Source organism: Balearica regulorum, chromosome 1 (genome assembly GCF_011004875.1).
Source record: "Balearica regulorum gibbericeps isolate bBalReg1 chromosome 1, bBalReg1.pri, whole genome shotgun sequence".
Classification (NCBI taxonomy): Eukaryota; Metazoa; Chordata; class Aves; order Gruiformes; family Gruidae; genus Balearica; species Balearica regulorum.
In genome coordinates this window covers 116,503,848-116,529,513 of record NC_046184.1, presented here as the reverse complement: position 1 = coordinate 116,529,513, position 25,666 = coordinate 116,503,848, and the positions used below count along the sequence as shown (strand labels likewise).

The following is a 25,666-nucleotide window of genomic DNA, read 5'->3' as shown; positions in this document are numbered from 1 at the left end:
GCGTGGCCTGGACAAAGCAGCCCCAAAGAGCAGGCGAGCTTCCTGACGCGCCCCATCTCGCAGGGGCTCTGTGGCCATGGCGCTGCCCCGTCGGGCCCCCCCAGCCCTGAAACAGCGGTGAAAAAATGGTATCCTCAAGGTGGAGGCATTAGCAGGTGTGGAGCTAGACAAAGGGCCCCACTGCTGAATAGGCTACAGAAGGTATTGCCCTCAGGGCAGCTGGCCAAATTCAGTAATTGTTAACAAAATCGAGGAGAAAGATTCTCGGGCAGCAGAGCCACAGGCAGTCACTGACGAGTGGCATAAAGGTTGCTGCTGGTGTGCCCAGGCACAGAGCAGGGCCTGTGTGCATCTGATGTTACAAAGTAATGGCACCCCACCTGTTAAGCAAGTGCCTTTGGTTGGGGTTTTTCTAGGGGGGTGGGTGGTTTTCTAATAATTATTTTTTGATAATTTATTTTTGCTATCTTACTACAGATTTGGTCAACTCTCAATTTTCAAATCTGAAAAAAAATGCAAACAATGCGTTACAGAGATGAAAAGCGGTGCGTGTCAGACACAAAACGCTGGTGAGTTATTTCCCTGCCGCTGGCTCTATCGCTTTGCTTATACCTGTGTAGTCCTTTTGTCAAAAACGCTCATCTGAAGATTTACTTAATGTGGCGGACACCATATCACTCTTCTTCAAGCACTTCTCAAGAATGTAACAGGATGCAGTTGAACTTTAAAAAAGAAAGGGATTTATTCTTGCATAAGTTCATTTGCACAACTACAGTCTCATCTGTGTCAAACAAATTGCAAAAAGCCCAAAACTGTATTGGCAGTTTCCACCTTGGTGACTGCAGGCTGGGAAGCAGCACAATTCCTCAAACAGGTGAACACATTTTAAGAACTTTTGCTTAATTGGACCTTGTAAATTGTAAATAAGATTATTTAACCAAGCATGGCTGAGGAAACAACACATTCACAGCAACAAAAGTACAGCTGAAATAATTGTCTAGCGAGAAACAGTGGTGTCTGATTCATAATTATTCATTATACCTATGATGAATGCTTTAAAATCCAAAAGAAGCCGACTTCACAGTATGAACGTTTTACTGTAGAATAGCTAGATGTGATGTAAATGAACAATACAAATTAATTCCATTTTCTCTGAAGAAAAAAAAAAAGTAACTTTTTCTTTTATTTGGCCAGCTCTTATTTTATAATGCCATTGTAATTTTTAGGATCATATGAATACTACAGACAGTACAATACTTCCTTTTTTAAGGGGGAGGAAAAAAAAGGAAACTAATTGATACTATTTGTTTGGCAGCAAAAAGTGCACTAGAAAAGTAACACCACCACCAGCGGGGAAAGGGGATTCCCCAATTCTAAGTATTAACATTGAAAAAAAAATAATATGGCTATTTTTTAATTTTTTTTTTCAACAATTTACCAACCAGGACAACCTGCCCCTCGGGGGATGGCTTTTCCTTTTCCCCATGGGGTAGGGGTCATCTCATGGCGGGGGGGGCACGTACCTGCAGTGGCTTGCTTTGGGCCTCGCCTGGGTGGGATGGGCATGCCTGCCCTGCAGGAGGGTTGCTGCAGGTCCCTCCGCACCAGCGTGACCTTTCAAGGGGTGCTGCTCCACCACCCCAAAAGCAGCCCGTCCCAGGGTGAGCGTGGTCGTGCAAACCTAGGAGAGCTTGAAGGACGCGGTGAGATGGGGCAAGGGGGAGCAGGAGCAGCGAGCTGGCCAAGCACCCGGCGCCGTGCCCCATCCTGCACCCAACCTTCCCTCTTCCCCCTGGTGAGAACAGGTTCCACCATGAGGCCCTTCCCATGGAATGGCCACCATGGCTGGGAGGGATTTCCCACCCAATCCATCACCCGATGGACACCGGCTCATAGGTTTTTGAGGGAGGGGCACTGGCTGGGGTGTCTGACGGGGGGGGGGGGGGGGTCTCAGAGGAAGCACTGGCTCCCTTTGCTTGCACGACAGGTTAAGATCCCAGAACTGACCCCTAAATCCAGGGTTAGTGACACTTTTGCAGCTTTACAAGCAGCACAAGGAATTCACCTACAGTCAGAGCAGAAGGTTTGACAACTATATCAAACAACTAGGCTAGTTTAACATAGTCTTACTGCAGTTCTTTATTCTTTTAAATTAGGTCCTAAATATATCCTCCTATGTACAGAAAAATACTTTCCCAAGGATGGTCCTAATTTTAAAATATTTAAACGAACAAACAAAACTGGGTGCCTATAAACACTTCTCTGTTAGATTTACTCAGTATTTGACAATGACAACATAGCTGTATTTTTATATTATATATATAAATAATCACACATATATATATAAAAGTATGTATTGAACTATAGATACATCGATATGCACGTAGGACAAGAGCGTTGGGGCTAAACAAATGCCTGGATACATGTGGAATGTACGTACGGAGCAAACCCCTCAAAGCTAAGGTGATTTAACCTGATTCCCAGCTTTTCTGTATATTTCAAGAATTTTGACAGCTGGATTTGAATAAACTGAAATATCACAGTGGCAAGCAGAGCAGTATGAAACTAGACACCACTGCTGCAGGAAAAGTCTGGACTTACCACATTTTACTTTTGAAAATGTATTTAATTAATATTACAAAAAAATGCATTATCCACAATGTCCCCCCCCAACCCTATGCACAAGTAACAAAAAGTGATTTATTTATTTTTAAAGGGTAAAAAATTGTAAACTGAACATCTAAAAAGTTCCCTCATAAAAACTCATGTTGAGAAAATATATAATAATTAAGTGCATCTAGAAAAACGTTATGTAATTTATCGGTTATTTGGCTTAGTGTCAGCTCAGCGCCATGCTCTGTCTTTCAAGGTGCCCAAGACAACTCACTGGCTGCATGAAACCTCTCAGGACTTCCCAAACTGGCTTTCTACCAGCACCATACTTGGCAAAGTATTTGGTATTTCTGAGGCCAAGGTCAGCCTAGTGGTTGGGGTTTTTTTTTTTAAATTTTACAGCACTTCCAAATGTGTTGCAATCTGTAACTATAAAAGAATTACGATTTGCCCAGTAAATACAATTCTGGTGAGTTTGGTGGCTAAAACCACTCTTGGGAAGAAAAAGAAGAAAACAGATCCAGCTGCAAAGACTATAAACTACTGTATTTTTGTCTTAACCTTGACTTTTTGTTTGATGCTCTATTACAATCTTCCAGTCCTTACAGAGCTTGAACCAACTTCAGAATGTAGGCTCTACATTATCAAAACCTTTTGAATTCCTCCACGTGTCCCCAGCAAAGCACGTAGGCACCCGGCTGGCTTTACGCATGCCTTTGCACTGAATTGGGGCACAAATTAAAGAAGTCAAGCAGCTGCTGAAGTGCTTCGTTGAGCCAGGGGCTGCGGGGCTGCAGCAGATGAGCTGTGAGAGAGAAGCCTGGGAAGAGGTCCCTAAACCAGCACTGTTTCACACAGCTGAGCTTTGGGAGTCAGGGTTAAAGGGAAGGAAAGTGTGATGCTTTCCAAAGGATTAAATTAATGGCAGGACAGAAGCACCAGTTTACTCACAAGACGTACACAGAAGAAAAACCTAGTGGGACTGCGACAGAGCAAGGCAGTGAGATGAGGTGAGATGTGTTTTCCAACCACCCGCTGCGTTTGTTCATGCAACACAACTCTTGTTTGGCTTGGAGGGAGCCAACAGGCTCAACAGGTGGGGAAAATCATGGCCAGGAGGGGACCTGGTTGATCTCAAACACGAGCCTGAACCCTGATGGCAACGAACGGGAGGCTACGGGCTCGCAGCGTGGGCAGCTGCCAGCCTGGCACTGCTGGGAAGGACAACATGGATGCAGACTCAGGTGGAGGGCTGGACCCCTGAAAGGGGGGAGAGCTGAACTTGCCCCGGACATAATGACTTCCAGCTACATCTGACCAAGCACAGAGGAAAATGAGCTCAGGTGGTTTCCCTGAGAGGTGTCTCTGAAGGGCCAGCTCCTGTCCACAGCGAGAAAACGCTCTCGAGGCAGATTGACAAGACCAGGCTGATTCTTATTGCAATCAGAGCAATGATGGAGAGGTCCTAAATGGGGAGGGGTATGGGTGAAAGGCCAGACATCCACCCGGCTGATGTATAAAGGCATTGCTAGCAAATACCTTATGTGACTATAGGCTGGGGGAACAAGAGTGACAGAAAATTGGCACATTGATGCTGGTGCAACCGATTCCCATATGGAAGGGGCATGTACCCCTGTGCCTCCTGGAGGGTTGTGGGAGCTACCTGTGTGGCACCAGGGAAGCAAAGAGCCTGACAGCAATGTCTACAAGCCTGTGAAGTCCCTGTGAAAGCATCTTGGAACAACATGGTGCCTAAGCAACCCTGAGGTAATTCCTGCACGGAGGAGTACAAGGGCTGTTACAAACACCGAAAAGCTCCACTTCTATAAAAAAAGTGCATGCAAACGCCTGCATAAAGAGAGAGCTGCACTAAATCCAGTGTGGCTCTCCCAGGCTGAGGGCAAACACATGGCTTGTTATTAATCACTGTTGTTATATTATGGATGCTTGGGGTCCCAGATAATTGAAGTTCTGCTGAGAGACTTAACCTAACCATGCCCACACACACCCCCATCCCCCCAAAAAAAACCTAAACAAAAGAAAAAAGATTCCTTTCTTTTCTCTTTGGCATCCTGTCCTGTGTGCAGCCACAACAACGTTGACATTCTGCTTGTTCCCAGCCATCAGCATCTTTCAAAAGTCATTTTAATTTATTTCGAAAAGTAGTGGTGTTCCCTTCCAGTTTCTGACCTATTAACTTGGTTCTACTACAAGACTTCAAACCAGGGAAGCACTAGGGAGAAACACTATTCTCCTTGTGAAAATTAACGTACCTAAGGGGAAAAATGCAATTCCCAGGATTACGGCTTGGAAACCAAACTACCAGTGCAACATTTACCATTGCGTTTTCTCACAGCTGCAGATTTTGCTCTTTCTTCTCTTAGGGCTTTTTCCTCCCGGTTTATCCAAAGCAAGACCACTATTTCAAGGAAGGCAGTGAAAGCATTAAAAAGTCACAGTATTATTTTTAGAAAGGCTTGCTTGCCAGACAAGGAGTTTGATGCTGAAGAATTACTTCTAAGCAAAACATCTTCTCCAAAAAAAGTAGAGCCTGCTAAAAGGTAGAAATGAAACCCCATCTTGAGGGCCAGTCCCAGTGGCCCATGCACCAGTTCAACCTCACCAGTGCCTCATTTTAAGGATAACAGAGACACCTTGTACTCAGCCGCTCTACAAGGATGAATTTTACCAAAGCAAATGCAGACAGCCAGTCCCAGCACTCCACAATATACAGGTTTACAACCTCTGCGTTTTAGCGGGGATGCTTATCGGCATGAATCTGCTCTTTCAATCCAAAATGTGACTGAGTGTTATCTGGGCTTTGATTTTTTTTTTGTTGCGGTTGTTTTGCATAACATTAGGAAAAGCGTACACACATCTTGATGGGGCTGGAAAGGGACCAGCGAGATAAGGTGTGCTATTTTACGGAGATACTCAGAGATCAATAACCAGCGTCCGAAAAAATAGAGTCTATGTAAATATATGTATTCAACACGGGTAGCACAGACTAGCAGAGTCTGGCCTGACAGCCAGCGCGTGGCACTCGTATGGCTCGGCCTTCATATGTTGTGGTAATGCCAGCTGACTTGCTAAATACACGAAGGGATATCTAACTTCCTAGGTATTGCTGCATGCCTCTCCCTTCCCCAAACTCTTCAGAGCACAGCGGGCATTCACACAGGCCCACGAGAGCTCGCCGTTTTCTCTGTGAAAGCACTAGTAGGAGTACAGCTAGTGAGTCTCTTTTTTTTCAGTAAAAGGCCTGAGCTTTTACAGCACGAAGTCCTGGATGAGCAGGAGGTCTATGCAGCTATGGCGGGTAAAAAAAGCAGAAATGTGCAGCGCGCACAGCCGCGGAGTTAATGCAAAGGGATGTGCAAGACCGTAGCATTCCTGAACAGGGAAAACCAGGCAGGAGTCAATGGGTTTCCAAGAACTTTTGGCTAAGCCTGTGAAAGCAGTTCCATCTGGGAAGCCGGCAGCGCCAGTGTGCTACCGGGCACTGAGGGCGAGCGAGCGAGTGAGAAAATAGCGACATCGCGATGCACACTTGGCTGGCTCCAAGGGAATATCTACATTCTGTCCTCGATGCACGGGGATTAGGACAAGCTTCCTCTTTAGGATTAGACCGATTATGAGGGATTCATTAGATATCCGCAAGCCGAACCCCAGCCCTTCATCATCATCATGTTTGCGTAACTCCTATTGACATTAAGGGGAGTTAAACATCGCTGTGCATCGAGGGTAAGTGGGAAATCACAAGTGACGGCGGTCGGGAAGGTGCTCGGTTCTGTTACAATTCCCCAAAATGGCGCAGTTGTACAGGTGCGTGATGAGGGGCACAATCTGAGAGGAGCCCCTGCAGCTAAGGGTCCCCCGCTTCCCACGCCAGCTGAGTCTCAGAGGAAGGTGCAGCTCCTTGAGGCTCCCTTCGAAAACCCAGCCAGGATTTCTGCATTACACCTGCCATCCTTTTTTTTTTTTTTTTGTCCTGTTTGTCTGTTTAGTTGTTACTGTAATTCATGCTGGTGAAATGATACCATAAAAAAGTGATGCTACTTTTTAAACACTGAAATGAATGTTCACCGTATTTACAGCTACTGAGTAAAATTAGGACAGCGATAAAAGGTTAGACAATGACATTTAATGTTACTCCATTAATATATTTTATCACTTTTTTTTATCCTACCACAACAAAGTGTATTTTCATATACATTATATTTAATAAAATGTATTGATATGGAATTAGGAAAGCATGGGTTTAGTACTATTTACATATTTTAATTGAAACAATTGTCTTAACAACATTGAAAAATAGAAACTTAAAGTTCTCTTAATCGTGTTTTCAGCCAGTCAGTGGTAAACAAATGCATGCCTAGGAAGTTACACTCCCTCTAAAATGTGGTCAGTTGAAAGTTTCTAACTAAAGTGTGTATCTCTGTTTTGTTTCAAAAAATACATAAGTATGTCTGTCATTTCTGATACAAAATTCTACACTATCTTCAATAAATAAATAATAAAGCGATTCTGAAAAGTATGAAATGTAAACTTTGTTGTCCCTCCAACATACATTATTATTTTTTTTCCCATTGCTTGAAACATTACAGTGGTCTTTTAGGAAATTATAATACACAGACACTTCCCAGCACAGTTTACACTTATTACCATACTGTATCTACCTATCCGTTATGAATATATCCTAATTTCCTAATGGAAATCAATAAGACTTGTAGTGCTAGAGAACACCGCCTATACAGGAAAGGTGGAAACCAGTACTGAAAGGACATGCAAGGAACACCAAAACCTAACAACAGGCTCCACAAGAACATTCACATGCTAATGAAACAGGCTGACACCTCCCGTTCGGAAATAAAGTCCTTACAAAAATACCAGTGTATGCATGATAGGTCATGAACAAAATGAATCCAAGCAGAACAAAGAGGAATTTTACTCTTAGGGGTCTATTCTCTCGCGAGTCCAGACTCAGCAAAGCACTTACGCACGTGCTTATGGGAAACAAGACGTAAGTGCGCGCTTAAAGCCGGGTGCTTTGCCAAACAGGGAAAGTTTGCTGGATGTGGGCCTATACGTGTGTATTCGGACAGTTAACTGGAAAGATAAGCTCTGACGTTCCCCCAGATGACTGGGGGAAGGCTTTTGCTTGGGGGTTACCCACTCTGCACCGTCACAAGCACTCTCTGGTCGCATCCAGTATCGCTGCCACCGAACCTGCGATCACCTCGGCTTGCCGCAAACACCTCCGTGAGCTACAGTATGCTGCTGCCCTGAATGCAGTAACATGATGTCAAACGCAGTTAGGCACAATACAATTTAATAACTGGTCACCACCGATTGCTTTGCAAACGAGACTCTGCGGGGTAGAGATTGGCTTCCCGAGCTAGAGCCGGGATTTTTTTCTTCCCCGCCGCAGGTGACCAATCATCCATCTGCAGTCACACAATCAAGCAGCGGTAGTAAAGCAGTATCGAAGTGGTATAGCACAACATTCAGCAGGGCTCTATGTTTAATCCTTCGCTTACTGTTCAAACATTTACAGTCCTACAGAAAACAGCAGCTTCCAAAGGTACCGAGTGGGTGGACTCTTCCGGAGTGCAATGCATCTCTGTGCAGAAGGCCTGTACGTAATTTATTTTCAGGGGCAATGTGAGTCATGAAGTGGTATGTTAATAGACTCTTCTCTGTTTATAGATATAGACTATTTATTTTCTAAGTCTTTTCAGTACCACCATGAAGATCTTCAAAGATCTTCTTAACGCATAACTGCTCCTTCCATTCACATTACATTTACACACCACTTTGCTGAGCAATAGGCACAGAATTCCTTAAGGGGAAAAACCCTGCAGAAAGCCTCCAAAACATACCAACCTTGCCTTCTTCATGTAAATTAAAGAGTAGGGTAACTGGAGCAAGCACAGCAACCTATGTGGTTTGCCAGCCTTTCAGACTGGAGCGCAATGAACAACTAGGTTATTTCATAAACCCAGGAAACTAACCTCAAGTTCCACGTAGAGAAATCGAGGGAGATCTCCTCACTAAATTGGGATTCATTTTTCAGTGAGAATTATCAAGGCACAAAGATGCTCCTGTTTGCTTTGATAACCCTCTTACGTGTGAAGGGCAAGCAGTAGTTTCATACCACACCAATAAGGATTTTGTGACAGCTTCTGGAGACACCTATTGCAGTGAACTCAGACCGAAATAAAACATTGGTCCCTTTCCTTCTAAGGCTCATCGAACAATTGCAGGTCTAGTCGGACGACTATCTCTCCTGTTGGGACTTCATGCAGAAGGAGACACTTTGTAACTGGTCCCTTTGAACCCTGATCCTTCTTAATGTCTGCCACACGGATCTCTGTTCTGCCCAAAAAGTCTGAAATGCAAAAAGACAGCATGCTCAGAAATGACACAACTGATTTACTTTGCAATAAAATGCTAATTTGCAGAAGGAACTAAGCTTCCATCTATACACAACAAAAGGAGAAAACAAGCCTTCAGCCCAACTATATTTTTGCAGTGGAAGGTGGCCAAAGGTTGTCTGTCTGCATAAAAGAGGATTTTATCTGGACCATGTTAGACAGCAGCAGCATTAAAAATAAATGGTCTCATGAGCAGAAAAATCCACTACGTACGTCACAGTGGCCTTGCTTCAGTAGCTTATTTATTTTACAATACGTTAGAAAAAAGGCCTAAGGCCACTGCACAGTTCAAACTGAGTGTGAAGCTCTCTCAAGATGATAGAGCCAAGGAGTGCATCACACTAGTGATGAGGTCAACGGGCCAGCTGGCAGTGGCCACATGAATGACAGACCTATCCAAATACTTCCTGAGAGATTATGACTCCAAACTACATTCTTCCATGCTCCATATGTCTACCCCAGGTTATTAAATAAGAATGGGTTACAAATCTTGGGTTCATTTTTCCAACTGTTAGTGCATATTACAGGAACGTGAAGACATTTCTCTTCCTCTTGCATTACTCTATCCATTTGCAAAGAGCATCCAAAGTTTTCTAAAGACTTGGCAGAATTGCAAACCACGTTTTAGTTGTCGTCAAGTTGCCCAAGAAAGGAAACCCAAAGAAAACCAGAGAGCTTGATTCTTTTTCCACTGATACTAGCATGACTTCACTGGGGAATAAGGGTGAGCAGGCTCCCAATATGCAATATGCAAAGGGGTTCAATATCGGGGTTGGACTAGACGATCTTTAAAGATCCCTTCCAACCCAAACCATTCTCTGGTCCTAGGACCTCAGCAGGCATGCACCTCTTCAAAACAGGAGATCTGAAAATACCCTTGGAAGGGTGGCAGCCCCTCTACGTACCATCTGGGGAGAACTGGTCCCTCTCAAACACCGTAATGCAGAGCACGTCCTGCTCGAGGTCTTTGATAAAGAACTGGCAGTTGGAGTTCCACTTCGGGTTGAGAGTGTCCTGTATCGTCTTGGTAATGTGGCACTGAGAGCCCATCGTCACCTCACAGTATGGGTTACTCTTTCCTGGGAAGATGGAAACAAACATAAAAGAGTAATCGCGTTTTTAGGTGTATTATCTTCTTCCTAAACATCCTTTTACTCCTACAGCCAATGCACTGGGGAAAGACTGTGGCCTCACTGCCATTATAAAGAACAGGGACACAGTTCTGCAAGGCGCTGAGCACCTTCCGCTTTTCATTTCAGGACTTTGTGGCTTATATCTCTTACGATATGGCTTACGTGGTAGAAAGTAAGTCTGTCTGAAACAAATGCTTAATGCAGAACAACTGCAAGACTGCTACTGAACTGCACAAAATCACTCCCTTATCTTTTAAGTTCATTAAAATGACTTCATTAAACAAAAGCATGTTTTTGACAGAACCTCCTTCAAAGTTAGCCTGACAAATAGAAATGTCATTGTCTTAGAGCATATTATGAAAAACCCAAGGCACTTACCATGCGACCTGCAAGGTTTTAGTTCAATGCCTTCAACAATATTCACCATCAACCTCCCAATGCCTGTTGCTCTTTGTGAGCGAACTATGGTGAAACAGAAGAGGACAGAGAAGAGTCATTAATGTATATTTTCCCACCCACAGACTTTCCCACAGAAGATGAGACCCCCACATCCCATGCTGTACCTAAGTAGGCCTTTTCCCTCTTCTTCTTTTCGGTCTCTATGTAAAGTTCTGAAGCAGCTTTGATTTTCTGAACCCAAGCAGTCCTTCGGAAGGAAAGGAAAAAAGTTGCAAAATATCATTTCCATTTTTTCCTCCCTGGAACACAGCAGACAAAAATAAACCCGGCCCTCCTTCCCAACCAAGGCTCTGTCCCCATCACAGGCTCTGCTACACTGAAGCTGTGCACCTGGAAGAGATCTTTCTGGAAATCATAGCACCTGCAGAAATTTAACCATCCCAAGCCAGCAGATCCCACCACATGAAGAAAGCTCAAGAAAATCACAGGCAGGAGGGACTTGGTAAGAAAACCAAAAGGTACAGATGACAAGTTTGCTTTCACCAAGCCTTTTGCTTTATTGTAATAAACTAACTTCTTGTAACACTGGCAAGATACAAGACAGCTATGTTGCAGAGATGGCCAGTTTTCTTGATCCTAGAGGTTTCATACCAAAATCTTTCTGAGCCACAGGACGCACAAAGCATATCTCAGGCAGTACACATTCAGGTGATGAATGATCATGGTTCCCTATGGGCCCTTCTGGGAAATCTCTTAAGACATTTCTTAATTCTCTTAAGAAATAAAGAGACTGAGTGGAAAGATTGAGAGGAAAATCGTAGAAGAAGGGTTCCCAAGGGACCTCAAGGGTTTAGAAGAATTGCTGTGACATATAAGGGAGCCTGAGACCTGAGCCAAGGCAAAATGAGAATCTAGAAGTTGTGGATCCACTTCTGATCCCAAAATGAAGAGCTGCTGCTCTACAGGGCATTGTAGCTACTTACACTGGCCTGGCCTGGGGTCTAAGCACTCACCTATATACTGCACAGGGAGATGTTTAAGAAAATAAGACACTTAAGGACAATTCTGTCTTCCAGCTCAGCCCTAAATGGCAAACATCAGCTTCAGAAGTACACCAAGCCTTTGATCGTAAAGGTCTTTTAAGATTAAATGGGCAAATTAATCACTTGTTAATGCTAATGTTTTATTTATGTTGCTCTTAGTTAAAAGCAAGTGAATGTTGAAAACCTGCAGGTATAGAATCATTTTGCTTGGAAAAGACCTTTAAGATCATTGAGCTCAACTGATATTTCATCTAAAATGTTGCACTTATTTAACAAGCGGTCGGGGTATTAAAAAAGTCAAAGGCTGTATCTCATATAAGTAAAGGCATTTGACTGGAGCGCCCAAATTCGGATAGCCGTTCCCATGTATTCTCTCTCTAGTGAATGGAGAGAGGCAGGCACCTCCAGAGGGCGTGCAGTATGTGAAGATCTGGCTCCTTCCGCTGCTGGTTCAGCACGGCGTGCCTAAGCATCTCGCTGAAGTTCCTCAAGCTAGGTAGGATGAACGTGGTGCAGAGTTTACATGTTTCTGACTACTGCTGTGAGTGCTCTGATGCAGAACAGATGATTATCGCTATAGTCTGATTTGTGCAACAGATTCTAAGTTGAAAAGACCGTATCAATTTTCATCACCAAGGGTCTAACCAAGATGCTCATTCATTCTGTGGCATAGAGGGACAGACAGCATCCCAAAGTACAAATGGGATCCAAAAAAGTAGGATCTTTTGCAAGAAAAACTATTTGTAATAGTATTTTGTAATAGTAATGAAAACCACTGTCAGGCAGGCAGAGAGCAAAGATGTTTTATGTATTTTTCTGCATCACAATGTTTAGGGGGCATACATTTGCAGGCTGGCATAACACAATGTCTATACTACAGAGGAGGGGTTTGCTGCACTTTCAGCTTTCATTTTTCAACAAAAGTTATCTTTCAAGAATTTATAATTGTGTAGAGAAACCTTTTTAGTATCAGTCAGTGTAATCTTGTCTCTGTAAGCTTGCCAGAGATAAAAATCACCAGCTGAGGTTTTGAGGTTGCTGTTCTTTTGACTGTTTCAGTCTGAACTCAACCAGATTAAAACTAACTGGGTTTAGTTTGGTAGGTTTTTGCTTCAAGTTCTAATTCTGACCTGTTCCTCAATCTCATTCAACATACAGCCATACAAATGCTTGCACTGGCACAAACAGATGTTAACAGAAGAAGATAGGATGGCATCTTTTGGCTTCCATATGCTAACATAAAATGTTGTGAAATATAGCCAATATATCGGCCCTCCTAGCCATTTCACTGTTGGTCTTATCAGAATTCAGGAAACATCATTATGTCTCCCTCCTTTTCATAGCTTCAGTATCACCGTATTCTCGAGCAGAAGGAATTCTCCAGTCTTGTAACATAAACTGCTCGGAGACTGCTACGCACGTGTACATCAAATACATTTGCACCAGACGTTTCAAATTCAGTACTAACATGACCCATGCAGGTACTTACCTTTCATTAATGCTTTCAGCCCGGAGTGTATAGACTCTGTCAATGTGGGAGATATGAAAGATGGGCTCATCTCCAGAAGGGTCTGTGGGTAATTTTACTAGTACCTCATTTAGAAAAATGGGCTGTAAAACATTAGGCAAAGCTAGAGTTCTACCACACAATATCCAAACAGATGCATTCAACACAGAGCAATTTAGAACAGATTTATCTTGTGCCTGCAGTATCTCCCCTTCTGCCTGCCTCCCATCTTTCTTTAGATATGCCATTTTTGGAATTTTCTTATTATCAAAGACACAGGTGCCTCCAGAGTCTGGGAACACTTCTCCTGAAGTCAGAAAGCAGCCTCATGAAGCACAGCAATCTCTTCTTTCCCACAAAAAGCAGCAAACACTACTCTCCCCATCACTCCCTGATACATGTCACCTCTGTTGGAGAGGTTATTTTAGCAAAAATTCAAAAGTGTCTTCTCTTATCTCGCTAAAGCAAACCACCGGCTTTCTCACCATCAGCCCCTGGAATCCCCAGCCTATGCTAAAGCTTTCAAAGCTCTTCTATATAAAGGCTATTGCCTACACATCCAGCACAGCAGCTGCTGCCCGCTATATGCACTGTTAGCATATAATCGTCCTAGTTGCCATTTAAGAGTGGTACTTACAGTTTTGTACATTTTGTATTGTAGATTAGACTTGGGGCTGAAGACCTTGTCTGTGCCAGAGGAGCCAAGAGGTTTTATGATCTGAGTCAGGAGGAGGAAATCGTTGAACAGAAAGCCATACAGTTCCTTGTTACTCTTGGCTTTATAGAGTTTCCCACTGTGCAGAAACTTGCGTGGTCCCAAGCAGTTTGTAACAGAATTAAATACGAGTTGCTGCGAAAAGTAGAAGAAGAACAACAACGCACTGTATAAAGTAAAACAATCGAGGTTCCCCTGAAAGAGACCAAATATAGTTTTGAGTCCTGACATTGGTTTTAATTTGTGTCACAGGGATGACGAGCAATGTCTCTGCCTTGCGCATGATAAGCGGTGCAAATCATAGAAATGCTAGATGAAAATTAAGTTTAAGGCAGCCCATCGGTTGCACAGGGCATGTCCTGGACAGTTGGAGCGAAGCCAAAAGCATTTGTGCCTCCTTTCGAGTTGCTCTGCCACACGCATGCACCTCTGTGAGTGGAACTCGGCTGATGATGACTTGTCCTGGATTAGCAAGAGCTATGCAAATGGCCTCTCCAAACGCTGAGCTTTCTTAACTGGATTTCTGAATTGTGTTGGAATTTCACCCATTAAAACATACCAAAAGAATTCCAGATAGCCTGTCTTTGTGTACCCCCAATACCTGGAGTTATGGGACAGCTGCTGACTAGTGGCTGGAACTGGCAGAATTTAAGACTCATCTGGAGGTTGTTACCATATGAGTAGAGGCTTGCACTTTCCTAAAGCCTCATTTTCAGGTTTATTTTCACTAGGTGATGGTAAGGTTCTTGCCATCCTAGCTGGTCAAGCAGCTAGATCTGGAGTGGCTCCTTTTACAGATTAGAAACATCACAGCCAGAAAACCAGGGGAAGGCTGCACCGCCCCTTGCCACAGATTCAAGGCTGCTACTGGTGTTACCATATCAGCAAGCAGTCAGCTGGTCTTTCAGGTATTATTTTTGGTGTTCTAGGGCCAGACAACACGTACAGAAGATAAAAGCAGCCATCTTGCAGCAGTTATAAGACAGCTGAACATGACTTTGACCCTTCTAAAATTGTCATGCCTGTCTTTCCCCTGAAACAGTTAGATTTCACGAGATGAAATGCAATGTTTTCCAGTTTATAAACCAACCAGTGCTTATTATTTTTTATCTCCTAGAACTGAAAACTCAATGCATACTGTGAAAATCAAGTTGTGATCTGCTTGCCTCTATTATCTTCACCAATAATAGGGAGGCCATCAAAATATCCTCCATCCTTTTGCAGGACATACCAATACAATATTTTCATTATAGTTGCAGTAGAGGAACTTAGCATGTTACCATAAAAAATAATATGTAATGGGAGGCAGTGATTCTCTCTGTAAAGTCTTGAGAGAGACTTGATCAGTAGTCTTGAGCTTTCAAAATGTATACAAGGTTTTGTCACAAAAAATATTTTCTGTGATGAGTTTTAAAGCACTCCAGGATGGTCAGGTATAGCTAAGGATGAGATCTAGCAGTACAATAAGCAGTGTATTGTAAAGAGCTATGAAACCGGAAAATTGTGGTTGAAAATTGCAGCATCAAACCTGGCATTCATCCAGAGGCAGGCAACAAAAGCAGCATTTATCATACAGAAGGCAATAACACGAGCAGCAAAAAGGATTACGTGCAGGAGTGAAAGGGAGCCAAAGAAAGATGAAAACAAAGGATTGAAGATTGTATGACTTGATTAATTACACTGTTTGTCCCCTGATGCAGTGCCAAAAGTGAGCCATGGTTTCTTCCCGACCGGTGGAGAAGCGCACCCACATTTGCGTTACTCTAGATAGCACTTTGTTTACCTCCGACAGGCCTTCACACTGAACGTGAGCCTGGATCCACTCCAGCCTATCTGAATTTTCCTTCTCCCGCACTCCTTCATTTACTTGAGAACATAATTCTTCTGCTTTCTCAAGAGCATGCTTCAAGTGACTGTGGTCTGGGTGGTTTTCCGGAGTGTTTTCTATTATCTACAGATAAATACAAGACATTAGCCTTTTCTGTTATCTGCAGTTAAAATGTATTCATATTGTCAGCCCCACACTTCTGTTTTATGTCTTTATTTTCATCGGAGCCAGCCAGTGTGTTCCGAATTTCTTTTCTTCCTCAATAAACATGAAAAATAGGAGACAAATTCACAGTCTGTTTGTGAACAGACAAAATGAATGCCTGCCTGCAGATCCTTTGCGTCAGCACACTGCTCACTCTTCTGACATAAGTTTGCAAATTCCAGCCATATACAGAAATATATCCACGACCTATTAAGGAATCTCTTAAATGCCAACATCCAATTTGTAAATCTTTCCTGAGAAAGTCCTGGGCCAAATTCAATAGCATTATTCAGGATGGTAAGCGTTAGGCAGCAAATGAAAGTTAGGAAAGGGTTGTAAGTTATCCAGCAACATAAGCTGCACAGTAAGGTAACTTGCAACAAATTGGCATTCAGGCTTGCACACTGAACGTCATTTACCAGACTGTGGAGGGAATAACACCGTGGAAAAAAGGCAAAGAAGAGCATAAGGTTGACCCGTTCCTCCTGTTATCTGAATATTAAAGTTTTCATTTAGCATTTACTACCTTCTGGTTCTTTGTGTGCAAGTTTCACCTCTGTTTCTAACGGAAATAACGAGTCATTTCGCTGATGCCAGATGAGTTACCACATTTGCTCTAGTGTGATCAAATATAAAAGGATACCCCTGTGTTCCCTAGCACATCAGATATCTAACAGTGACAAAGCTTGACACAAACTGCCCTGTAATTAAGCTATAAGCAAAGCAGCATCAAAAACATCATCTTTGCAAAAGAACGTACATTTTTAATTATTAGTGGGTATCTGGTTACCCGTTGCATAGGCTTTAGTAGAAAACTTGATAGTGGCATTCCTTTACAGCGAGGATCCATTGCTAACCTCTGAAACATTAGAGAGGTAAAATGGTGTTAGTCAGTTTGTTTAAAACCCTGCAAAATGAGCTCCTCCAAGAAAGAAAAAGGTAAGGCAACAGATGAACATCATGCCTCAGCTGAATCTGTTCTTAGATCACAAAGAATGTCAGTGCAGGAGAATTTCGTGTATTTTTTTAAAATATATTCTTCACCTGCCTTGAGAAGGGCTTCTTCTTACTCTCCCAGTACTCACTGTTTCTTACTGTCCCAGTATTTTACAGCAAACCCAATATTAAACAGAATTATTTTATGGCTCTACAGTTGTTTGAAAAAATGTACTCCTTCAATGACTGCTTAAGTCTGAAGATTCTTCATTCTAGCCCAACACAGAGCACTATTTGAGACTATGTTTTGCAAATTAGCGAAATGATGAGTTGAATTTACGGTGTACAAAATTCATGGTGATTGCTTCTTTTCTTACTTTAACAAACTCCTTGAACTCAGGGACTTCATCTGTTTTCTGCTGGATGAGCGCCGCCCCATTGAGCTGGCAACTACAGAATCGAATGTAAGGCTGCATGTGTGGCAGCTGTGCCGTCAGTATGTCACCAATCATTTTCACTGGCATCTTCTCTCCAGACATCTTCTTACGCACACGCAAAGCCCTAAACATGAAAAGGTTGTGTGTGTTTTATAAGTAGACCACTAAAGAATGATTCCTCGTTTAGGAAATAAATGGTTTGGTTCTTATTCATTACTCCGATAAAGAGACCCCTGAATAATAAATAAATCAGCCACTAGATTTATTGCACATTTTAAGAATACAATAATCAAGCTTGCACCCTCAGCCAACAACATTTTTCTCTCTTCTGGTCACCAACTGTTATTTGACATTAACTTAATGCAATGCCAGATCAGACACAATACAAAAAGGAATGTGATTTCCTTTTTCATTAGTTTAGAAAGACAGTAACTGATATGCTCTTGTAGAGGTAAGGTTTTTATCCCTCGTTCTTTAAGCTCAAAGCTACTTCAAGATTTTAGCCTGGTTTCCTAAGGAAAGGAGGTTTATTGTCATTGAGCTGCCTGCATTTGCCCTATCACAGTCATAACTTTCCAACTTGTCAACCATTTTCAAATACATTTTACAAAAACAGAGATGTCTCAAAGTTACGGACTTGATGATCTTAAGGGTCTTTTACAACCTAAAAGATTTTCAAATCCCTATAAGTTCAATGAAAATTAGCAGCAGAAATTAGTAGGGAAAAAAGGAATTTTATTAATCCTCTTGCTTACAAAGATGCAGGTTTAACTCAATCCTTACTCAGTTTCTCTGGCAATGACCAGAGGAGCAACCTGCAGGTACGTGCCTCCAAACCAGCCACGGCATTTACTGTGCCTTGCTGAAGTGGTAGGGATGGGTGAGAAGGATGCACGTAGGAAGATGGATCCATCAGAGGCCACAGAGAATGAAGGGAGAAATAAAGGTACTTGCACTGCGTGGAGTTTCATGGTTGCAGTACGTGGAGACTTTGGAAGGAAGGGCACAGGGTACACCGGACACAAATCCATAAGAAACCAGGCTTTGTTGGCACCGCTTCTCACAAAGCAGCTCGTTCAGGTGCTATAAGCCTACAATAACTAAAGGAATACGTCAGCTAACTCAGAATAAGGGAGGCAGAGGTGGTTGTGCCTCGTTTTGCACTCATGGATAACAGGACTGGAACTGAGTACGGGCTGTGACAGAGACAGAGGAGGTAAAAGCCTACGACAGGACTGTGGGTAGCCTTGGCAGGCACTACTCTTCAGGAGAGGTTGATCTTGCCTTCTGGAACGTGTGTACACCCAGAGCAAAGCAAGCGCAAATACTTACTCAACAAAGAACTTCTGGATTTTTCTCAACAACCACAAGTCATAGCAAACATTGTTAACACTTTGCTTTTTCCAACAAGGAAAAACACACAGCCCTTTCGGTTACTACTTGCATAAGTGGCAAATATTTTCATGCAGCTAAAAGGAAATGGGGGGAGAGACCCATGGCTTTGTTATTGCTAAGTACGAGGGGAAAAAAAAAATAACTCACTTCAGTAGTTTTATATTGCACATAATCAGCTCCTTCCAATTAACGAAAATCATAGCAACTTCTTTTTCTGTTAGCAGCTCAGATTCCATTAGTGGTTTCTGGAAGATCTACAGATTCAGAAAGTTAAGCAATTTATAAAGTATATGTTAAATATAATCAAAGTGATTAAGACTGATGATGCTCACTTCCTTAGTTTGGAGGTGAGAAAACTTTACATCAGAGTAGCACTTAACACACAGCAGAACAGACTTCAAACATGCGCCATGCCCTACAGATCCATAGTGTCCCCTGATAATATGTTTGTGAGCAGCATATGGCTTTAAAAGAGGATACTCTAAATTTGTGTTGGTGGTGTTAATTATCAAATCTGTTTGAAACCTGGGAATTTTAGTCAGAGGTCTCCTGCAAAACATCCCAGGACTACTTTGAGAATACAACTTAAAATACATTTTACTTTGGACTCTTTCATGGAAGTTCTGATTTATCTCAAAGTGTCTCAGTTTGCCAAGCTTGACCTCTTTTTCAAAAAAGGGCTTTCCCCCTCTGTCAAAAGAATTGTCCATGTCAGTTGCCTGTACAAATTCCCTTTTTTTCCACATAAGAGATGTACCTTATAACGTGTAAAGAAAATTACAGTAAGTGATAACTGAGTGCCACTATGAATGTGGAAACTGGCACATAAAGCACTTCAAGCTTTAAGAACGGACACATGAGAAATAAACATTCAAAATCAAGAGCAACAAGGGTTTACTAGAATGATACTTTAAACATCAGTGTTTGGTGATGGTAGCACAAGGGCTTAGCATTAGTTTCACCCACGCCAATACACACATGCATATATATCTAAATATATATATATGAAAATTTAATACAGATCATCCCTAGGAAGTCACACATGGCAGTGATATAAAGTGAGTTTGAACAGTGAAATTACGGATTTAATTTAAAAAGATGAGTGAATAAAACCTGCTCCTAAAGCTGCTGTGCTGTCTTACCTCTGTGACCAACTGCAGATCATTTACATAGTTCTCTTCCGTGACAATGAGCTCGTGGATGTATCCCTGCCTTTTTCTTTCAGTAGGCGTCAACATATCCAGAAGATGCAAGTCTGCACACCCTGGAAAACACAAAAGGATCCTAGATTTTACTTACAGTTGTTTGCAAATTGATTCAGATCTGCAGAAGTTCAAATAATGATTAATGAACAGTAACTACTGCCTGTTCACTTAATCATTATTGACATGTAATGGCACAACGCTAACAATGCTTCATCCCTTCGGGACTCAAAACATCGAAGCCCTCCTCACTGCTACCTGTCCATTTCCAACCTCACTCCACAGTTCGCTGTCCCCTTTAGTTGTGTCATTCAGCTGGAGCCACACTGTAAAACAAATTCCCAAATGGATGGATGGCTGTTAATTAAAAAGGGGGCAAAGACTTCCTCTGGTATTACTGTGAAAGAAAATGTAAAGACATCCTAAAAGGGAATAGAATTAGGAAAGAGTGCTGCAGTGATCTTAAGGCTCTGATGGACACTTTGGAATTTCAGCTTATTTATCCTCTAAATTCAAGGCTAGCCTTTATCCTTCTCATCAAAGTAGGCATCCTAATCAAGAAGGTCCTGCAGAGCTTATTTACTTCTTCACACTTCAATTAAAAATTGCTTCTAAATTTTTGAAGGACTTGAGCCAGAACACATGCAAGTCAGTGGAATCACTCCACAGGTTTCACTAATTTATAGGCCAAGCCAAAGGGGTTTATTACTGTACTCTTTTATCTTCAAAAGCATGTAAAAATTTGTAACTAAGAACTCATCTTCCATTGGTTTTGTCCTTTAATTTTTGCAAACCACCTCCCTTGTGTTTATCCTGTGTAGATGCTAGAATTTTTGTATAAATTCTAGAATCTCAAATTTCATTCTCTATTCTGAATTAGAAGAGAACATTTAATTACAATTTCTTCTGTAAGCCAGTATTTTTCAGCTGAGCTTAATTAAATCCTTCTGAGACTGGCAAGCAGAATGTTTTCTTCCAGTTTCACTTCTAAAGCTATTTTTATTACTTTTCTGCATAAAATAAAATGCATTTCAAAAAGCAAAGGTGACTTCAAACAGGTTGAAAACATTTCACTTTAAAAATGCACCATTTAAAACTATTTCTACACAATCAAAATTCTTCAGTTTAATTCTTTCCCCCACCCCTCAGTGAACTCTGGGCAAATTCAGTATATTCTCCATTGAAACAAACTTTCCTTATGAAAAAAGTTCTGTCTGAAAAATATTGAAAGGGACCTTCACTTCATGGGGTTTAAAATGGTCAAGGGTTGAGGGGTTTTTTATGTTGTTCACCAGCATCAACAACGACACCAACCTACTGAGATCTGGCAGGGATGTTTTTAGATCAGATGTTTGCGTATGCTTTCACAAAGTGAACCACTACTGCTCCTAATCACATCACACCCTGGACAACTCTTTCAGTTCTTTGCATGTAAAATTCTTAGACAGTAGTTACTGCATTTTTAGCTTCCTGAATGTAACTCAGGAGCTGATTCTGCACTATGCCACTAGCAAGGTCCACATATATCACCATTAAGTTTTCCATAGACTATCTTCAACTGCTGCATCAACTAATCTGTGCTCCTGAAAAGGTAATGATAGATTTGAAAAATTTAAAAAACGCACCAAAAAAACCCCAACAACAAAAAAAATCCTCCCCCAAAAGTAGATACAGACAGTCAAGGTAGATTCCTCTATGATTAAACAGCTGAGAACAGACCAGATTGGAAGCATAAGCACATTGATAACGCTCTTTGAGATACAGTACATTGCAGTCCTTTAGAAGACGCAATTGAAACTTTGCTTGAAATAAAATAGGTTTTGAGAATTATCAATTTTATGCCAAAAGAATCAAATCACCAGGCACATTTCAAAAGCCAAACGTTTAATTTCTGTTTAATAAATGGCTGCTTTCAGAGCGTTGTCTTAGTTCTCATGTAAATCAGAGGTCTAATAAACAGAACTAGTTCTCCCCATGCACTGTCAGCTTCATTAAAAGTGAACGAGGTGCGTAATTATTTTTCTCTAGAGACTGGGAAAGTTTACCGTTTAAAGATGCTGATGACCTTGGTTTGAAGTGTGGTTTCCAACCACCAGTCTTTTCGAGGAAGCATTTAACATTTTGAATCATAATATATTTTAGCGGCTAGCTTGACAGCCAGCCAAGTGGGATGTAAATGGGCTACTCTGAACTTCAATGAACAGTCTACTTCTGAACACTAAATATTTGCGAAAATAGCTTGCTTCAACCTGAGCAGGACATGCAGGAGACACTTTTCTGATAAGGGATTTTCTTCATGAGGTGCACAAGTACAAAGATTTCTCTTGTCTTTGTGTTAAAAATACCAAAGAACTGAGTTCCTTTCCAAGTGGAAATGTCAGGCCATAGGGCTCTAGCTAGTTTTTCACGGACATCAAAGTACTGTGCAAAGGACTTTTATGAACATCTAAATTCCACTTGCAGCTGTGATAATATCATTCATGAATTCAATTCACTAGAAGAGGCTCCTGCTAGGGGCTAGAAAGCACCCTTGATATCAGACATGTCCACTGATGGATGGGAAAGCTCTGCTGGGGGCAAATCATAGCACCTTCCTTCTGTGTAGAAATTGCTTAACGTTTCTAACTTAAAGCACACACACAGTCCCTTGTGCATACAGCCATTCGGGTACTTAAAATAAGGCATTGGCATTTCTTTCCAGTTATTGAGTGCCCCATTATTTTATGTTTTCTCTCCCGCTCTGAGAAAGTAGTGTTGGAGCCCTTCTGGAAGGTGCCGAATTTGAATCCTTAGCTACAATCTAGTACACCCAGGAAAGAATGGGGAAATTACAATAGTTAACTTGGTACATTCATAGCACAGTGAATATGTGAATTTCCGCCTTTTTAACCAGTAGGACCCCAAGCAGAGGCATTCACACACACTCACCAGCCTGGTTCCTCTGTCTGCGCTTATAGAACCAACATACAAATGCTGTAACTAGAAATCTGTGCATTGACCTCCTATCACCATAGGACCTGCACGACTAAGGGATTCTAGAAATGTAAAAACAAAAAAAAAAAAAAAAAAAAAAAAATTTAAAATGCCACTGTAAAAAGTAAATGTGTTGCTCCTTTTCCTTGCAAAGGTGGCCCTGAATATACAGGCCTTTCAAGCTGACCTCTAAGCTTGAAAGCAACGCACAAGAGATGCTGCATCTTCAGAGGGAACTCACTGATCTACATACATGGGCACAACTTCTAATTTCTTCTAATTCAGGCGGGTTTTCTAAACAATGTAACCGCCAGATCTCACTGGAAACCTCATGCTGGCCCAGTCCATAATGGCAAGGTCACAGCAGACAGGAATCTATTCTATTATAACGAACCAGCAGCAGTAAAATATGATGTCACAGTTTTCCTCCAAAGCCTTAAGCAGGAGGGAATAGCACACCATGATAGCATTCCTTCACTCAGGCAAATTACAGCATTTCACCATTCTGTCTTCTTATCAACTAGCTTCAGATGCAACCACCAATTTCCCATAAATATCTTGTGGGACAGACCCTCCACTGAAAGACTATCTCAAGCTTTTGCTGAGGACAGCGCCGAGTCTGGCGATCAAACAGATCTCTCCATCTCAAGTTTCTGTTCTGCAAAATCCCATTTCACAGCTATTTTCAACCATTTCACCATGTTTAGAATTTCTCAACTGGACTAACACGTCCATTTATTGCTACAGCAGAGTGTTTGCCTCTGAGGCAGATGGAGGTAGGATCTAGAAACAAGTCCGGAAAGTCCCACTTGCAAAATATTAAGCATTACTTTGTTTTTGCCAAGAGCAGTCACCACTGACACACACGCCTCCTCCTCCTCCTGTTCACACCAGTCAGCTGTTATCAAGCGGAGGGATTGCCACTGGCAATCCACACAGGCCAAGCAACAGACTCAAGGATCTTTGGTAACAATTTCAATTTTTACTTCTTCTTCTTTTTTTTTTTTTTTAAATTCTAGAACATGCCCGAGTGTTAAAGGCAAGGTTTGCAGTCCTCAACAACATACAATTGTGATACACTACCACCGTCTTCATTTTGCAATAGCAAAATCTTTCTTCAACGCTTTAGGTTAATACCTTCTTTTTTATGAAGAAAAAAAAAAAAAATTTTACTTTTCAACCAAGGGAAGGAAGGGAAGAAAACAGGTGAGACGGTTGGGAAGGAAACCTACTAAATCCTTTCAGAAAAAATCCAAACATGTCTCCCACTCCCTTTCCAGAATCTGCTTGAGAATAAAATCCTGTGTGTGAGGGCATGGATGCATCTAAAAATATAAATTGGCAGAGTTAGCCGATTCCTGGACTGGCTTAACTCCCATCAGGTAACTTTAAATCTCACCTCTGACTTATGACCCAGGACCTATCTTGAGTCCCTGACCACTTACTGTACAGTAACAGCACATCAGTCAAGAGCATCAGCCACAGATCCAAGCTGAAGGAACTACACAGTCCAGTTTTACACTGTTTTCTGCAAAAATGAAGATGCTGTATAGGTATTTCACTTGAGGTCAGAAACGTGGTAACTAAATATAGTATTCTAAAAGTTAAAATACAGTATTTTATTATTTTTTTCCACTTTCTTGGGCAGACCTCCAGCCATCATCTTTCCCGGCTTCAGGTCTTCCCTGCAAAAAAAAAAAAAAAAAGGAAAAGAAAAAAAAGAATTGAAGTGAAAGAATCAAACCAGATTGATTTGAACACTCGTTTGGATCCAGAATTACTCCAACATATGAAACAATTCAGCAGAGAAAACTGCACTTGGCAGAGACGAGTGTGACGGAGAAAACATGAAGCCGGTTTCAGCCATCTCGGCCAGGGCACAGAAAATCTCTGATCCGTGACACCGATTTGAGCCTGGTTCAGACTAGTGCTCTGCATCACAGCTGTCCATCGGTGGGTACCAGCTGAACCGGCAACATCAGATCAGCACTCTGCAGATGAAAGCTGGTACCTGGGCAGACCAAAGGCGCAAGCAGGGAAGCGAATGGCCCCCATCTAGGGCCAGCTGCTGCCCAGGGCCCAGGCTCAAAAAGGTAGGTAGAGCACGAAGAAACAATTGAGAAACTTGTGCTAGAAAACGGAGCCAAAGCCTGTGATCAAGGAGCACCACAAGGCCACAGAGAATCCAAGACCTTCTAAAAGCTCTACTTTGCTCACTTGCTGTAGGACACCTACCTTAGGTATAAACATCTTTCTACCTTTAGACACTAACAGCTACCTTTTCTGTGAAATGCTTAATTAAAACTATTCCACAAGATTAAACTTGTTCTAAAAATCTGGTGTCTTATTCTGTGTTGCTCCCCAGGATTAATAAAAGTTACAGAAGAAGAGTTCCAGGTTTGATTCAAATTAGCTTCCGACTCTACATGGATGATGCAATCTGAATTTTTTGTGCTGAGGAGGAGCACCACAGGGCCACAGGGGTACTTCTTGGGGGTTGGGGTTTTTTTAAAGTAGTTTCCAAATTAAGATGTATGAAAAGGGAAGGGGAATGAAAAAGCTACGAAACTTGCCATAAGAAGCTATAGAAACTTCTTGCCTATATTGGAATTATGTTTACACATACTATTAACGGTACTAGGTAACACCAGATAGTTAAGATAACACTCACAATTTCTCCTTGTGGGGACAATAACTCAAAATGAATCCTTATTCATGGTAAAATACTCCTTTGCAAGCTATCAAACAACAAGTACAAAAGCCCATAACATCTACGTGTGGGAAATGAAGTATTCATGAAAATAATGTACATTTTTAACTGCATCCACGACAACCTTCTGAAAA

General features: G+C 41.9%; 1 protein-coding gene across 7 annotated transcripts in view; it reads right to left on the bottom strand.

Moving 5' to 3' along the window:
* Window positions 1–723: 723 nt before the first annotated feature.
* ITSN1 (intersectin 1) overlaps window positions 724–25,666 on the bottom strand; it is a 145,605-nt gene continuing 120,662 nt past the window's right edge. For 6 of the 7 annotated variants that reach the window (XM_075771243.1, XM_075771251.1, XM_075771283.1 and 3 more), the window contains 11 exons: window positions 19,790–19,911; window positions 18,795–18,901; window positions 17,193–17,376; window positions 16,640–16,738; window positions 15,631–15,798; window positions 13,770–13,982; window positions 13,115–13,236; window positions 10,747–10,829; window positions 10,562–10,645; window positions 9,956–10,129; window positions 724–9,004 (listed from right to left, as the gene is read on the bottom strand). In XM_075771243.1, coding sequence (XP_075627358.1) covers window positions 8,856–9,004; window positions 9,956–10,129; window positions 10,562–10,645; window positions 10,747–10,829; window positions 13,115–13,236; window positions 13,770–13,982; window positions 15,631–15,798; window positions 16,640–16,738; window positions 17,193–17,376; window positions 18,795–18,901; window positions 19,790–19,911 — 1,505 coding nt within the window. In that variant the 3' untranslated portion in view covers window positions 724–8,855. The remainder of the gene's footprint in view (window positions 9,005–9,955; window positions 10,130–10,561; window positions 10,646–10,746; window positions 10,830–13,114; window positions 13,237–13,769; window positions 13,983–15,630; window positions 15,799–16,639; window positions 16,739–17,192; window positions 17,377–18,794; window positions 18,902–19,789; window positions 19,912–25,666) is intronic. The other variant, XM_075771268.1, reaches the window with a different exon arrangement.